This window comes from Clytia hemisphaerica, unplaced genomic scaffold, assembly GCF_902728285.1.
Source record: "Clytia hemisphaerica strain Z4C2 unplaced genomic scaffold, Clytia hemisphaerica genome assembly, whole genome shotgun sequence".
NCBI lineage: Eukaryota > Metazoa > Cnidaria > Hydrozoa > Leptothecata > Clytiidae > Clytia > Clytia hemisphaerica.
Genome location: NW_027104039.1, coordinates 8981 through 25737, shown reverse-complemented (window position 1 = coordinate 25737; position 16757 = coordinate 8981). Strand labels below are relative to the sequence as shown.

The 16757-nt window shown below is 34.2% G+C and overlaps 2 protein-coding genes across 3 annotated transcripts; both read right to left on the bottom strand.

The window, feature by feature from the left end:
- Window positions 1-611: 611 nt before the first annotated feature.
- On the bottom strand, window positions 612-11068 carry LOC136811759 (ceramide synthase 5-like). 2 transcript variants are annotated; one of them, XM_067068377.1, is made up of 8 exons: window positions 10851-11068; window positions 10146-10488; window positions 9597-9692; window positions 9127-9255; window positions 8515-8621; window positions 5622-5712; window positions 1176-1241; window positions 612-797 (listed from the first exon to the last, which is right to left on the bottom strand). In XM_067068377.1, exons 1-8 carry the CDS (start codon window positions 11027-11029, stop codon window positions 702-704), a joined length of 1107 nt encoding a protein of 368 aa, XP_066924478.1. In that variant the 5' UTR covers window positions 11030-11068; the 3' UTR covers window positions 612-701. The 2 variants fall into 2 exon arrangements, with proteins under 2 accessions (XP_066924478.1, XP_066924479.1); XM_067068378.1 differs by lacking the exon at window positions 5622-5712 and adding an exon at window positions 6886-6976 and having other exon boundaries at window positions 10851-10953.
- Window positions 11069-11587: 519 nt separating this feature from the next.
- On the bottom strand, window positions 11588-12538 carry LOC136811758 (MKI67 FHA domain-interacting nucleolar phosphoprotein-like). The gene has a single exon (XM_067068376.1). It carries the CDS (start codon window positions 12477-12479, stop codon window positions 11820-11822), a length of 660 nt encoding a protein of 219 aa, XP_066924477.1. The 5' UTR covers window positions 12480-12538; the 3' UTR covers window positions 11588-11819.
- Window positions 12539-16757: the final 4219 nt, after the last annotated feature.

Here is a 16757-nt window from a genome sequence, read left to right as displayed (position 1 = left end):
TCTTGTTCGAGTTAAGGAGACATTCGAGTTACAGAGGTTTAAGTTAAAGAGACTCTACTTCATAATTAAAAAATCTTATATCAAACTAAATGCGAAAAATGGTCCAACAAAGTCGATAGTACAAGAGTTATAACAAGAGATTTTCTCATAAGGTTATTTCGTTTCAAGCTAAAATTCTTAATGACGAGGGTGGGATTTAAAAGGGTTGAAGAATACATCATAAGCGAATTAAAAACAAAATTAAAAAAAGAGGAAAATTACTGAATTGGAGTAATAAATGAAAAAAAACTATTTGTAACAACAATATACATAAAAGAAGCAGTTGATATATAAATTACACCCAGGAGAAAATTCTTTACCATTGGTCACCCTGGAGCTGAGGCAACGAGGGTATTATTTTGAACTCAAAACGAGAAAAAAGAAAATAGGAAACTTTGTTAGAAGTTAAAAATTGCTTCATCCAAAAAATCTAAAGCAAATAGTTTTAATCATTGTTGTTCTAAGGAAAACAGATCTTGTAAAACCTGCTCAATTTCATTAAAAAATCCTACAAGTGCATTTAAGTCATGGCGATGCCAATTGATGGGCGCAAAATCGAATGTAGCACAGACATGGGACTTTAATCTACGTTGGTTGATAGATAATACTTGTATCTACAAGTGTATTCCCATGATGAAAGATGAGGTCTTCATCTCTTTCATTTACTTTTTCTTTTTGTTGACAGCAGCGGAAGTAGTTGGTTGTGTCGGTGTTTCATCGCCAGAACTTTCATCTTCACTGCGTGTGTCCCGGTCAACCTGGAAGAAGTAATGAGAGCATTTAATGGATACGCATGCTTTTTAAAGAAAGAAAAGAGTAGACTAAAAGTTAGCGTCAACTTTCTTTTGGAAACACCCTGATTAATAAGACCGGTCTTGATGCGACAGCACACTATCCTGATTTATTAATACCCGGCCAAAATTTTTGAATTTAGTCGGGGAAAAGATTGAAAGAGGTCCTTGCATTAACGACAAAAGAGAGCAATGCATTGCCTTTAGAGAGCTAGCTTTTTTGCCCGTTTTAATTCATAATCTGCGAGCTGGGTTCAGGCTTCAGTAGTTTCAACTAGTTATTTATAAGTAGAGGTTGAAAGTTCACAATGCCTCTGGTTGACATGAAAGTTAAAAAAATCTTACTTTTCCTTGCGTTAACAACTTGTAAACCATGTGAACAATCAAGCCTCCCCAGTAAAAATGTAAGATCTAAAAAAGAATGATAAAAACATAGACCACTGACCTTTATATATCCCTGGACCAACTTGCTCAATGCCGACCAAGCAAAATATTATGATCGGAGATTTTTTGAAATTGGTACCTGCGGAAAGAGCACTAGATCTAGTTTTGCTTGTACACTAATGATGTAGCGCTGTTTGTCGTTAGGCAAAGTTTCAAACACTAAAATTGCTTCTTTGCGGGTACCAACTTTCAAAAAAAGTTCCGTCAAAGATGGCGGATATAGCTTGGTCCAGGGACATATAAATGTCAGTGACATATATTTGAACTCATAACATTGGAGCGACAAGATATTTGACACCATTTGATTCTCGCAAAGAAAAATATATGACACCTACTTTTAGTTAGCCTATACTAGACGTCACCTGCGTTTTTTCTACGCAACTAACGTCTATGTAGCCAGTACCTTCCCACAAACCAAATTTTTTCTCTGTTTTATGGTCAGTTACACTTTGAAGCGTTTGTCGAAAGTTATCGCACTGTGGTGGAGGGTGACGTCGATTCCGTGTGGAGTGCATAAAGGCGGGAAAAACACGGAACTCGAAAGCAAAGACTGGAATGGACGACCGAATAGAATTTCTTGCTGGAGAGGTTGCGCGTCGACGTCAAATCTAGTCTTAATTTTAGAGTTCCGTGCATAAAATCAAAACAAAAGAATCCTCGGGATCGGGGTAAAGTTTTGGTGAGCTAAAAATGCTTGTTTTTTCAAAAAGAGAATATTTGATACACCCTTTTAACGAAAGAACTATAGAAGCAAAAATCTCCAAGCAGCTCCAATTAATGGTATTGTCAACAGGCTCTTAATTTAATAAAAAAGGAAACCCCCCTTCTTCAAAAGGTTTTCTTCCTTGCAGAGAAACAACCAAAATCAAAAAACTCTCAGCACTAGCCATAGCCAGTCTTTGAAACAGGGATGTAAAATAATGAGGATTCCAAGACTAGTATTTGATGGAATAAGTCGATCTCGTACAATTCCAAGATACAGAGGTATAAAATAAAAATAAATATTTGTTACATCATTATTTTTACTTGAAAAATTATCAAAGTTTTTATAAAAGTTGTAATAAAATTATCACCATGACTGTAAAATCTTAAAAGGAAAGTCAGATAAAAATAACAAAATTTAGGTAGATTCCTCCCACAGTTCGAAGCAAAACCTCCAAATTTTACTGGCTATCTAATTTCCAAAGTTGAGGGATTTGAAAGTTTTTAATCTTCACTCAAAATTAATTGGTAGTAAACCTTTAAACCCTAATTATACAGAACAAAACTTTTCACATAAAAATATAAAAAATCTGTCATTGTATCAACTTCAGCGCATAAGTTTTAAATCAAAATCAAAAAAATAGTGTCAAGTTTTGATATGTCAAGATTTGCCAATGACAATGGTCACTGGTGCTGAGAGCTGAAAAAATCATTTCCACAACCGCAACAGTCATTATAAATTCTTTCGAATCGAATACAATCAAATTTCAGTTTACTTTCAATCGTATGTCAATTTACATTCTACAATTCAATTTATGTCACATTTTCAAACAAGCGATCACAAACCACGTCGAACCGCCAATAAAAACAATAACAAACAAACAGTTCTTCTTTCCACTGGAATAAGCGAGGGATAGATTCTTCTAGGTTTCAAGTCATATCCAAAAGATATTCGTTGCCATCTCAAAACATACAAAAAGTCCATACCAAGTTCGTATATCAGCAGCACTATTATGGCTAGGATCCAAACCAAAGAAATGATTTGATAATTTTCATTCACCATAACAGGATTGTAGAAGCCGAGAGATTAAACTTTTATGGGAATAACCCAACGACTCTGCTGCTGTTGATGCAATGATAAAATTTCCATCTTCTTTCTCATCCTTCCGCAGATTTTTGTTTCTTTTCAAGAAAGAGCCATTCACTTTTCAAAACAAAAAAAATCACTCAAACAATTTTCAACATTCGAATCACGAAATTCGAAAGTTCGAAAATCTATTTGAACTTTACCGCTCGAAGCAATGCAATGACTTCTTGAAAATCAGAAAAAGGCACATGCGATGGAGTGCAACTTGTCCAAAGTCACGGCAAAATGCGCCGCGCCGAAGAGAAAATCTTGGACGGACTTTCCCGTCCAAGAACATTCGATTCCACGGCAAAAAGTAACAGACGTTAAATCGCGATAAAAAAGCGGTTTTCGTCTGACAGGCTAACGTCTATGCGACTTCTTCGAATGTGTTCAGGCCACTGACCTTTATAAACCCTGGACAAAGCTTCTCAATCCCAGCCAAGCAAAATCTTTGATCGGAGTTTTTTGAAAATTGGTACCCTAATGTCGGCACTACTCGATAGCGGTGTAAATGCATCGAGAGCGCTAGGTCTACTTTTCCTCAAATTCTTTTGATGATGTAGCGGCGTTAGACGTTAATTTTTAACATTGCAATGGCTTCTCCTTGGGTACCAATTCTAAAAAAACTCCAATCAAAGATGGTCCATGGTTATATAAAGGTCAGTGGTTCAGGCTCCAAACATTCGATTTTTCGACGTCACTTTTAACTTTTGAAGCCCTTGCAGTAGCGAAAAATCGAATTTGCTATACAACATTTGAAAGGCTTCTATTTTTAAAAAATCGTCAAAGTGGAACTCACTCAGAAACGAGATGAAAAATACCGGTTTTAAGTGAGGTGCTTGCTAACTTTTAATAAGAAATGCCAAAAAAACATCGACTAAAGTTCACGAGCTTTAAATGTATACTAATTCTGGTTTTGTTTCTCATATTGAAACATATATTGTATACCGTTAAAAATATTTAAGAGCACTATAACTTTTGAGAAAAATAATTTTTTAATAAATTTTTGTAAATGAAGATGAAAAATGAAGAACAAAAAATACCTTTTGGTGATAAAAACTCCTAATTTTTTCTATATAATAATTGTTTACCATAGATCACTTGCAACCGGGGGCAATGTTCCTGTCACCGAAAGAATCATATAGCTGAAACCTTTATACACCAATAATGAAGTTTTAAGCATCAAAGTAAAAAAAGTTAATTTTTTCTTCTTCATTTTTGAAAATTCTTGAAACAATTTTATATTAGACTTTAATCGATATTTCTTTTTCAAAATTTATGGCAATCTGAACTAAAAAATAATCGTTAAGCTTGTTTTTAAGATACTAATATGTGGCCAATCCCCTCTAAAAGTGACAATTCACTGTCGGCAATACCCAAAGTAACCATTGATTTATGAGGCATCGAAAGTGGGTGGGATCACCAGAGATTAAAATTTACAGAATATGTTTAAAGTATTTTATATTACAAGATATTCATTTACACATATTTATTTTACGCTTAAGTTTTAAACAATAATTAAGCCGATTCTTAACTTTCGTAAAACATGAAACTAACCAAGACATTTCTGGAAAGTTCAAACCTTTTAATAGTGCGGTAGCCCCCTTAACTTGATTTTTGGAGCTTTCAAGTCTTGGAAATTAACTTAGTTTGAGTTTGTTTGTTTACAGAAGGGAGCAGGCAATTTGTTAAAGAGGGTTTAATTTGTAAAAGGAGCATATTAGTTATGAAGATTTCACCGTAATTTTAAGATGGGTTAAAATTAACTCATTTTTAAGTTTCTTGGCAGCTTTATTAAACACTGACCTTCATAAAACACTGGACAAAGTAAATTATCTTTCAGCATGGAAATTATGGTTTTTAACAATGGTATTTGACACAAATTAAGGAGGACACAATTAAGGAGTTAAATTAGTTTGTTGTTTTTACGGACAAAATTTCTGTCGTTAAAGGCTAAATCAAAAAGGGAAATAGGAGTAAGCAAGTCGGATTATAATTGGGCTATTATCTTGGCTTATTCTTTGACCCATGGGTAGGATTTTTATAACAAGTTGGTTGTTTATAATCAGCAAGCAAGTCTCTTACTTTTTAATGTCGAAAATAATATCACCATGTAAAGATTATGCCAGATTGAGCATGGATAGTTATTTTTTTAACCTATTCCTCCTAAATAGAATTCAACTTTAAACGCCGCCTGATTTCTACTTAAAATTTATTACTTTATCATCCGTTAAATACACTCGATTAATATATGTTATGAGTCCGTATAATATTCATGAAAAACAATCGAAAAATAAATCGAATAATGGACGCAGCAAATCATGTACGTAACATTTTAAAGGGGGTATTGCTACGTAAGGCGGTTCCCCTCAAAATATAGGTAAAAATTGAAATTTTCACTCCTCGAACAAAAATTTCGCCTGTGGCGCTAAATTAAAAAAACAAATTTGTAATGGTGTTTCCATTTAAACTATGCCTCTTTCCCCCAAAAAATATCACATATTATAAGGGCTTACCTGCAAAACAATTAACAAAGTAGAGAAATAATAGTAGGACATATAAGCACCAATGGTATTCCAGGAAATAAAAATCATACAGTCTAAAACCCTGCGAGAGAAAGAAAGACAAAAAAATATTGATGTTTCACTGCCCAACACTCTACTATTTGTACTAACTATACTTTGAAGCGATTCCGCAGTTTTGTTGCTTACATCATCTTTCTACTCAAGTGCCCAGTTATTAAAGTGCTTCCCTCCCGCTGGTTGGAAATTTCTCGTTTTCATCTAATCCAAGTTTGCCACTTTTTGAAATAAATCTTAGAAATAAGGTTTTAGAAAGGCCAATCTCGTTTTAAATGATATCAATAGTGTTATGATTTCTTCCTGTCAAACCTGATTGGGTGGTTAGTGGTTGGATTAAAGTTCGCTAAAAGGGCTCTAACTGACTATCGAAATCCCCTAAGTTTGGTCAGAACACTTCTTGATATGAGAAATATTTCGCAACCTACACTTATTTTGAATAAGAAAATGAATCAGCCCACCACAATAACAATGAGTCCTCCTCCTGAGGCAGGGGGAGAAGAAGTATCACTATGTTTCACGTTGTGTGTTAATCGATACAATGTCCTGTAAGAAGGTTTAACAATCACCTTTAATACATTTTTCGATGCAGGGTTTGACAGGTATTAGTCAAAGAGATATTTTCAATCCTATTCATTGATGCATCGATATTTAACTTTTTTGAAATGCTTTAATGAACTTTTACAATGAGATTTTTTTCAAGCAAAAAAGTTTTCTTAAAAAAGATGTTAGCGCTGCACAAAGGGTTGTGTTATAACCTCTCGTTTGAAAATAAAAAATTTTGGGGTAAAATCTTGGACTCCCTGCTTGTTTGGCACTTGAGAGGGATGAGCTTTTCTTTACTTGGTATCACTAATACTATAATATCTAAGACTATAAAACTATCTAAAATTTTTTTCTACGTCTAACCTTCTACAATCCCCCTTTGAAAAACAATAAAGAAAAATGCATATTCAGCATTCTTACTGTTTGCTTGCAGGCGAAGTCATTCATACTTTCAATTTCGTCATCTTTGTGACAATACTCTTTGCTTTGAGTTTCATTTCATGATTTTGTTACTGTATAGTTTTAAATTTTAATTTTATGATATGTTTAAAGTGCTTTAACGGTGCATGGTGGGAAGGTTTGGTGGAATTGTGGGCACATCAGCATGGGTATTGTCGAGTGAGATTGTATTTTCAGGGGTCAGTCTATAACTTACTTGCAAAATTATGAGCCACGTACATTCAAGCCAATGTCCTTTCCATGGCCCAATTAACTCGGGGACTTTAAAAATAAATGCTTCAAGCACCCTAAAATTGATAGAATTTGGACTTTGATTTCATTAAAATATCGTGGAAATGGGCAAAGGTACGTGCTGTACTGGGAAAAAGTATATGAGCAAAGTGTCATGTTCGTGCCGTGCAAGGTTAAAGTCAGTTAAACAGTATGTAGTGATTCTGTCAAATACACAAAAATAAACACAACACATAAATTAAAACAGATAAGGCGAGACCAATTTAATTTGTTGTTCTACGGACAGATCGTTAGATAAATATGGGTCGGTCGGTCGACAAAATGAGAATAAACTTTTCATTTATCAGGGTTGGAGTACCGAGAAAAATTTCCAAAAAGTATCTGGATCAAAAATTCACTTTGTTTTTTATTTTTTTTTATGATGATGATCATAATAAAATTTTAGTGTATGGAATGCTTTTATGATTTTTCAATTTCTTGAATTAATTTTAAGCTTTATTCAAGTTTAATTCTTACAAATAACTAGTGTGTAAAATACATTGTAGTTGAAATTCGATATTATTATTTTTTTGATTTTAGCAAAAATAGGGTCGGTCGGGCTGGTAGAACAACAAATTAAATTGGTCTCGCTTCTAATGATGTCCGATATACCGTTTGCATTCAAAATTGAAGTCAACATTGAAGACAGGGTAATAAAGAAGAGCCAACGTTCAGAAAAAATATTGTGCGTGCATGAAAAACATTGTTAGTAGGTGGTGGAGTTATCGGGCCTCGAAGAGTAGTAAGTAGGTATTATACTGTTAATGTGATATACAGTAGTTTAAAGTGTTAGTGCTGTGCTACAAATAAAAAAAATTGCAAATTTTTAAACTAAAAACATCTCTCCCTCTGAAACTCCGTACACGTTTTTTTTATAAGAACAAACTATATAAGAACATAAGGCTTCGATGAACAAAATGTTAAGAACAAGTTAAGAACATTTTAAGGCTTTGTGGGCTCTAAAACACCCGGTTTCTTAGGAAAATGGTCAAAAATACTCATAAAATGGTGAAAATAAAAACATGTTATAAACATATTTAGGCTTAAAACTCAAAAAGTTAAGAACATCCGAAGGCTTCAAAAATGTTGGATGTTCTTATAAAAAAACGTGTATCTATAAACACATAAAAGTGTTTAGTATAAAATGGAATTGCGAGTTTTAAAAGGAAAATGCATTAAAAGCAAGGAATTTGATTAAAGGTTAGACGCAAAAAAATATTTCTAAAGGTTTTCTAAAGGTTTTCTACACTAACATTAAAACTAACTGAGAATCGCTTCAAAATAAGTTTATAAAAGTTAGTAGGCATGTCAGAAATTATAGAGAAGACTCATCTGGACTCATAGATATGGCCTATTAAAGTTTCTGACAATTGATTTAAACAAACTAAGTTGTAATAAAAATAAATTAGTGCATGCTTTGTAGGAGATACTAGTTAGTTTGCAGTATACAGATTTATTACAAGTAGTAAGTAGAGTTACGCATAACAACGTGTGAATGGTATATATGCATGCAAAGAAGGAAAACATTGAAACAGAAAAATTGCAATAGACTTACCAAAATGGATAGTACACCCATCTAGTTATAAAGAAAGTTAGGGCAAACATGACGAAAAGCCCATCACACACTTTCTGTATTTTGGCATAGTTGAATACTTTGGCACCCTGAAGAAATAGAAGGAAATGTCAGAAAGGGGGTTCACATCGCATATATGATAATAGTTTGTGCTTTTTATGGAATGCTTAGGGTCTGCCAGGGTTCAAGCTCATATGCAATCAATCTTACCATAACCTGTGTAGTAAGCTACGTAGGGCGACGAGTCATGAAAAGGTGACCTTTTACATCGTTGTAATTCTAGTGTGGGGCTATCAAGCTGCAACCTTCCAGTCAGGCGAGTACGTTTTAACCTTAAGCTGAGATGTATTAGCCGTAGACTTAGTAACCCTTGCGTCAAAAAGGCTGACTGAAAGGGGAATGGGTTCGAGTGGAGTGTAATATCTTTGAATTGAAGCAATAAAAACAAACATCTAATGTCATCTCATTCGATCGCACAGTAAACTTAATCCCAATCTCTAGTGGCTTTCAGGTTAATAAGCGTGGTGATTGTTTTATTTGATGAAGTCACATAGAAACATGTATGTACAGTATGCAATAAAAATATAATAATACCTCCAGCCAGAAATCAGAGGCATCGTGAATGAACATAATGACCACCCCAATACGACAATGGGAAATAGCAAAGGATGAGAAAATCAGAGCGATTGTTACAATATGGTGAATAAACATTTGCCAAAAGTCCTGAAAAAGAGTTATCATAAAAAGGCAAGCTATTGTTAAGTTGTTCCAAAACCTTTTTGAAGGCAGTAGATACACGCTTTTTTTATAAGAATAACTTCTATAAGAATATCAGGGTGAGATTTCAGAGAGTTAGAATAGCCATATTGTTTAGAACAATAAAAAATTAGAATAATGCTCACCCTCAGCATAGTACAGTTCTTAAAAAAGCGTGTTTGATTTTATGATGACTGACATGGCATTTTGACAAATGAAATGAACGCCTGTTTTTGAAATCAAGTGAAATCAGTTTGCCATTATTTTTAAGGAGAACATTAAGTAGATTAATTTATAATAGTACTAACCTTTCTTTTAGCATCGATGAATTGAGAAAACAATAGTGAGAAGTAGAACCCGAGCTCCATCAAATAATATGATCTCATATAGTTGTTAAAATCTTGCTGTAAAGTGAAATAGCATTTAAAATTGAAAAATAAACATAAGAAAAGAGCATTGGGCTTTTTCAGAAAAAGTCCTCACACCTGCTGATGAGCTGTGACAAACAATGGAGTGGTTGCCTGATAGAAAAGTGTCTTATATCAATGTCAAAAGGTAAACCAAAGAAGCTCTCAAACCAGATGACCGAAGTGGTCCATCAGATGTCTTAAGTTTCGAGGATAATTACACTGTAAACTCTACTGTGAGAAACCATTGTGAAGGATATATATTATTGCTGGTTTCTGTTCAATGATTACCCTCAACATTTCCTTTTGTCTCTTGGACACAGTAGATTTATAAGATTTTTAATACTTTTATTTTTTCTAGAGTTGCCCATTCCTAATCTCCAACTTGGCTTCCATGATATGGATCATCTTACATATTATAAAGCCTTATTTTCTGAAAGTGAAATTTACTTCTCTAATATAACCAATCATCCATTGACGTGTATCATAAAACCAATCAGTTGGCAAGATGGTGTACCCTCCAAAACAAAACAACCAAAAGTAAAAAACACATCTCCAACAACTCTCAGTGGCTTTCTTCAATAACGGTAATTGGTTGGCCTTTCTCCTTTTGCGAAACCATCTTTGTACTCTTCCTTGACTCCAACCAAGTTGTTTGATTAATCCATCAATGTGTTCTTTATTTGGGTTTGCTGTCACTTCTTTGAAAACTTTCTCACAAATTGCATTTTGCTCATATTTAGAGGTCGTGTTTGTGATGCCAAGATATACACAGAACGGGAGGGCAATAAATCTAAAAAACAATTATGCTTTTTAAACTCTAATAAGTATAAGTTCTACTATAAAGATAAAATTGATTGAATTCAACTCTGGCCTGATGAAGCTCAATGAAATGCCCTACATATGAATTTAGACAGATATATCAAGCTGTTTCGTTTTTGTGAATGAAGTGTCAATAAAAAAAAAAAAATTGAGCAAATAATTTGCAGCCATTTTGTTGACATATTATGATTGTTAAAATCAGTAACTTGATTGGAAATACCTTCAAAGATTATTCTAATGAATACAGAATAGAAAAAATATAAGCAAATAATTTGCAGGCCATTTTGTTGACACTATGATACGTGTTAAAATCAGTAACTTGATTGGAAATACCTTTCAAAGATGATTCTAATGAGTAATAAAACCAGTGCGATGATTGGTACGTAATAAAGATCTGAGAATTGTGGATGGCGTATACCACCGGGAGTCATTTCAAGATCAAGATCTTTCCATGTGAATCCTTCTGGAAGCCAGAAATCATCATTCCATATTATGCTTGATATAGCTTCCATTTTTATATTCCTTTTAACTTTTTTTTCCTGAAAATAAGATAAATGTTAGCAGCTAAAAAATATAGAGTTCAAGAAATAAACACAAACTAATTTTACCCCAAGCCAAACTATATATCTCAAGCCTTGAATTATTTAGAAATTTGCACAAAAGCTTGAAGCAAAAAGGAAGAAAAAAAATTCAAAATTTCACCAATCTATACTTTGTAATCTATAACATTTTGTGTTGGAATAAAAGCAGATTATCACAAAATAAGACAAAGGAATAAAGGGCAAAAACGTTCTATTTAGAAAAAAGAGAACCATAAATTAATTATCAAGGTGCATAAAACTCAATAGTTATTGCAATATAAAGGAACATTACACTTCAAGACCTGAATATCAAAAAGAGATTTAGAAGAGCATAAAACAAATTATCAACATCATTTTTGCAACAAAGCTAGATTGGTGTAATTTTGACCATACTGTATACTGGCCCTCTTTTTGCAAATAAGAGAGAAACCTTACATGTCATATGATAATAAAAAGTTCAATAACAAAACGTTCAAAAACTTTATAATATCAAGTCCAGAGATTGTTTTTTTTTTCAGATACAATAAAAAACACTATTTAAAAATGTAATAAGATACTGCATGACCTAAATCATTATAACACGTTTTAAAGGTCATGTTAGATTTTCACAAATTGACCTCCATGATTAGCATGGGACACACAGCTCTAGTAATTTGAAAACATTTCAATATAGATATTTTCATTCAGTTAAAAAACTCCAGATTTTCATCAAAAAGGGTTTTTAGAGAGCAGCCTCTGACAACTCTTTTTTAGGAGTTTTCTTTGAAATTTTGGATTTGGCTGTTTTCGTCTTAGGTGTCTTAGCAACCTTTTTCTTCTTCATTGCCCCCTCATAGCCACCAAACTCATAATTGATGCCAAGTTCCAACAGCTTCTTACGACGTGTGTTATCCTTTTTGATCAGCTTGTCAGCTGTTTTCTTTAATTGATCTTCAGTCCTTGTTCTATTGTACAGTTTCTTGTGTTTCTTAGTACGATCTGCCCAAACAAATTTCTTGTTGTAACCTTTCCAAATAGCGGGATGCAAATCTTCCTCAGCCACATACTGACATTTCAAAAGTCTATCAAACATCAAATAATTATTCATCGCATCAGCAGCAATCTTTGCAACATCTGAATTGGTGAATTGAACATACCCATATCCCTTATAGCCACCAGTTTTTTTACTTCTGGCTAGACGCACCTTACTGACTGTACCAAATTGAGAAAAATAAGCCTTCATTTCATCCTCATAAAACCCTCTTGGAAGATGACCAACATAGATCGTTCCATAATCTATTTCTTCGTCATTGAGTTCTTCAAGGTTTTTGTTGAATTCTTCTTGTTTTTCAACATCAAGAGCAATGTTTTCATCGCTCGCTACTGTCTTCTTTTTTCCCATTGTAGTTCTATTTGATTGGTAAACCCTAGATAAAATTCAGAATGTTTGTTATGTTAAACCCAGTAACATCTATCCCTGTTAAAATCTTTTTGTTGACATGTGTGTATTGTAAGCAGTAAAATATCGTTTCTTAACATGAACAGGAAAATTAAGGAATTTGCTGACAATTCTAGCTATGATTTTGGAGAAAAGCATTTTCAGTATCATTGCCCAACAACTTATTAATTAATAACCCTTCTTTGGAAAACTTCTTTTGTTTGGAGAATTATTGTTTGGATTTAGGCTAGGAAGACAGCCTGCAAAGGACACTGTTTATGATCCAATTTTGCCAGGGGGTCAGTTTCAGACATTGTGTTGTTTAGTGATGTAGTGTTATACTAAAAAATCTTAAGAATAAATTAAATGGAATGGGTACTGCAATACCTAAAAATACAAATACAAACTTTGCCACTTTGGCTTATAAATTATAAGCAAGGGAACTATGTTGGCCACACCTCTCTTGAAAATTTCAGATCAAAACATGGAAGGAACAAAATTACTGTAACTCATAGCTGGTTTTTGACTGTTTCTGATCCTAAAGTGCTATTTTTGGTAAAAGCTATGCTATTCAAGTTTGGATTTCTAGAAAGCTGACCCATTCATTGTTAATATATTTTTTATTTGGAAGCAATTGCTTCGTGGAATAAAAAGATGCAGTCAAACCTTGTAGGGTGATTTTTCAAAAAGATTTTGCCTAATCAATTTCGCATTTCTCATTTTTACCCTACGGCAAACGAATATGCAAGAAACGTCTGGATTCTGATTCTGTGGGCGAGTAACTTGTCAAAATTACTTGAACCACAAATATGAGATTCTAAAATGGTAGAGTAAAGCTGCGAGCAGAGCTGCGTAGTTCATTTGTTTTGAAATTTTGCTACTTTGATTGCAAATTACCCGACTTCACAGTATGTCAAAACTATTGCAATATTATCTTTTTCATTTTAAATTTGTTTTATTAGATTTTATGAATAAACATCAAAATATTCATATTTGGTTGGAAATTGTGCCTGTTTAAGCCCAAAACGATCCAGATTAAGCCAATTTTGAGTAGCAAAATGCTTTGTGATAGTAAGGCCAATTTTGCAAGTTCATAACTATTTTCAACTGGTTAACTCATGTGTCTAAAATTTTTAGAGATGGAAGTCTTCAATAAAGCCTTTAAGCAAGATAGATCTTAAGTTTTTCATCTTTATCAACTAATACGTCAATATCATTTTTTAAGGCAAGCAAAAGAGTTTAAATGACTGTAATTCTTTTTTAATGATATTATTCTGGAGATACTCCAAGGAAATCAAAATTATTTGGGTCTGGGTTGCGTTTATTGCGCCATTATGGAAGTGAAATCCCTGGGAAGAGTCATTTTCTAAGAGAAATCCCGAATTTCAAAATCATTTGGGTATACGATTTGGGTATATCTGCCCTTATGGAATTGAAATCAACATAAAAACTTCTCTAAAATGGCAATATACATAGATAGACCTAAAATCTTTCAGAAGTGTCAGTATTTAGGAAATGCTCCAGGGAAATAAAGATTATTCAGGTATTAAAAATGACCCTACAAGATTTGACTGTATCTTTTTATTCCATAAAGCAATTACTTTCAAATAAAAAATATATTGACAATAAATGGGTACAAAAGCTTTCTAGAAATCCAAACTTGAATGAATTGCATAGCTTTTACCAAAAAATAGCACTTTAGGATTAGAAACAGTCAAAAACAGGTTGTTCCAATTTTCAGCGAGTTACAGTAGTTTGTTCCTTTTTTGTTTTGATCTGAAATTTTCAGGAGAGGTGGTCAACGTAGTTCCCTTGCTCATGTCAAGACGGGACGGGGGTAACTTAAATCATGATCACGTGTCTAATTGGACTAGAGTGAAAGTGAAAATGCGCTATCTGATTGGACGAAAAGAAAACATGCGAACCAGAACGGAAATAATTCTCATTTTAAAACAAGATGGCGACTGGAGAATACACAAGTCTTTTTACTTTGAAAGGATGAAAATTCTGGTTGATTATTTAAGGGTTTCTGTCGAGTGAGTAAACGTAATTATCGATGAAACCCAAATTCTCAAGGGAAAGTAATTACGAACTTGTTGCTCTCCATGGGAGAGCCTCGATAAAAATTTAATGACTTTCATTTGGATATCAAGTTAATGACCATACGATGGAGAAAGCTATTAATTTTTTGTAGGCGTTAGATTCTTTTTATACTTTAGAACGGAATCTTTTTTGCAACTTTGGAGATAAGGTTGTTGAGAGTTGACGATGTCAACATTTTTTGTCTTTGATTTTATGTTTGATGAACAATATTGATAACTTTTCACTGTCACCTTGAAATTGTGGTGTAGTGTTCTTGAGACGTTTTATACACAGCATTTATGCAGTCGCACACTGGTAAGATAATATTTCATTTTATTAAGTTTGATATTTTTGCCCTATTTTCTAGACTTAGAATATTTGGCTTGTCAAACAATATTTTCTATTTTCACTGAGATTTGTGAATATTTATTTTATCAGATTGAGGACAATTCTTGATTTGATTTTGTACAAATTTTGATAAGATTTGTGACCAAAGAATTTTCTTTTGTTCTTAGTTTGAACGCACTGTTACAAACACGTCACGTACTGACTCGTCTCAATTCGCTGTTCCCACAACATTCAAACAGCAGACCGTATGATATAAATGAACAAAAGAGCAGCCGCTAAACGAATCGATTATAGCGCCCTGCATAACACAGGCAAACGTGTGCCCTTGACCGAACCGTCAACTATGGCAGACGAAAAACAAGAAGATGGCAAACAACCCATCGACCCGGTGGACTTATTCGTTGAAGTGGAAGTCCTGAAAGATGATATTGGAGATTTTGTGGACGAGATGTCATTTGATGTAACTCCAGCACGTGAGATAATCGCCACATTAAAGGAATTGAGGTCCGAGTTTAGGACCAAGCACACCAAGATAAAATTATTAATTGGCACTCCCCAGGTACAATACTGATTACAAACGAGAATTCGATGACGTCATCCAGAAGATCAAAACTGGTATCGAAATGTCCAAGGAAGCTCAATCAAAGGAAGCAGCAACCCAGAAGACCATTCTAAACCACCAGGAGAAGTCGAAGCTTTTCCAAGTCAACACAACCCTCAGGATTGCAACAGAGCTCGAGTCCGAATGGTGTGAGTCCACCATTCCACAACTGACTGATGACCAACTCTTGAAGCTACAGGATAACCAGAAGGTGTCGGCAAAGAAATTGGAAACTGTGACCCAGAACTACCAAGAAATCCTGAAATACCCTGCTGCATCTGGTGCAATGAAGAAAGCAGTAGAAGAACTTGGTAAGAAATATGATTTTATTATTTCTAAGAAGACTGACTTTCTGAAGGACCTGGAGAAAGAAGTGGATCAAAGGGAGCTCAACAAGAGGGATCTAATCAAGGAGGGGAAGCTGAATATCAATTTGGCAAAATTTTCTGGGTACGATTCACCTTTGGACATCTATACCTTCCAAACTGAGTTCGAGAAGCTTTATGTTCGTACTACAACTAAGAGAATGCTACCGGACCTTTTGATTAATAACCATCTATCAGAGCCAGCATTGTCTCTGGTTAAGCATGTTGATAAAATCTCTGAGATCTGGGAACGATTGAAAGCAACTTATGGGGACACCAGATTTCTTTTGGCCAGGAAGGTTGCCAAATTAGACAATATCTCTCAGCTGGGGAAAACCAAGGACCCTGAGAAGTTGATTGCCGAAATCAGTCAGATCATTAGCCTGATGAGGGATCTCTTAAATTTGGCTTCCAAGCACAACATTGAAAAAAACCTATTTTACGGGGAAGGTTTGGAAAAAATCTATCGTTTAATGGGGAATGCTCGTATGACCCAGTGGCTGAAGGAATCCTGTGAGTTAGAGGCAAATGAGAAAGTCCTATGGAACCAACTTCTACTTTTTTCTCGAGAAGGAGCTTAAAGTTGAGCAACAGAGGCTGAGATTCTGTGGGGAACAATGAAAAATCACCCCCAGGTCCAAAGGGCGGAAAAGGCTCGTGTGCATTTTTTGGGGAAAAGCAAGAATGCAAGAAATGTTTATTGTGTGGGGCAAAGGATGGGGAACATGATCATGTTTCCACTGGATCAATTGGATCCAAAGTAATCCAATACTTTTCCTGTCGTGCTTTTGCTGAAAAAACACCCTCCCAACGATTCTCGATGTTACGAAGGAAGGGATTTTGTTT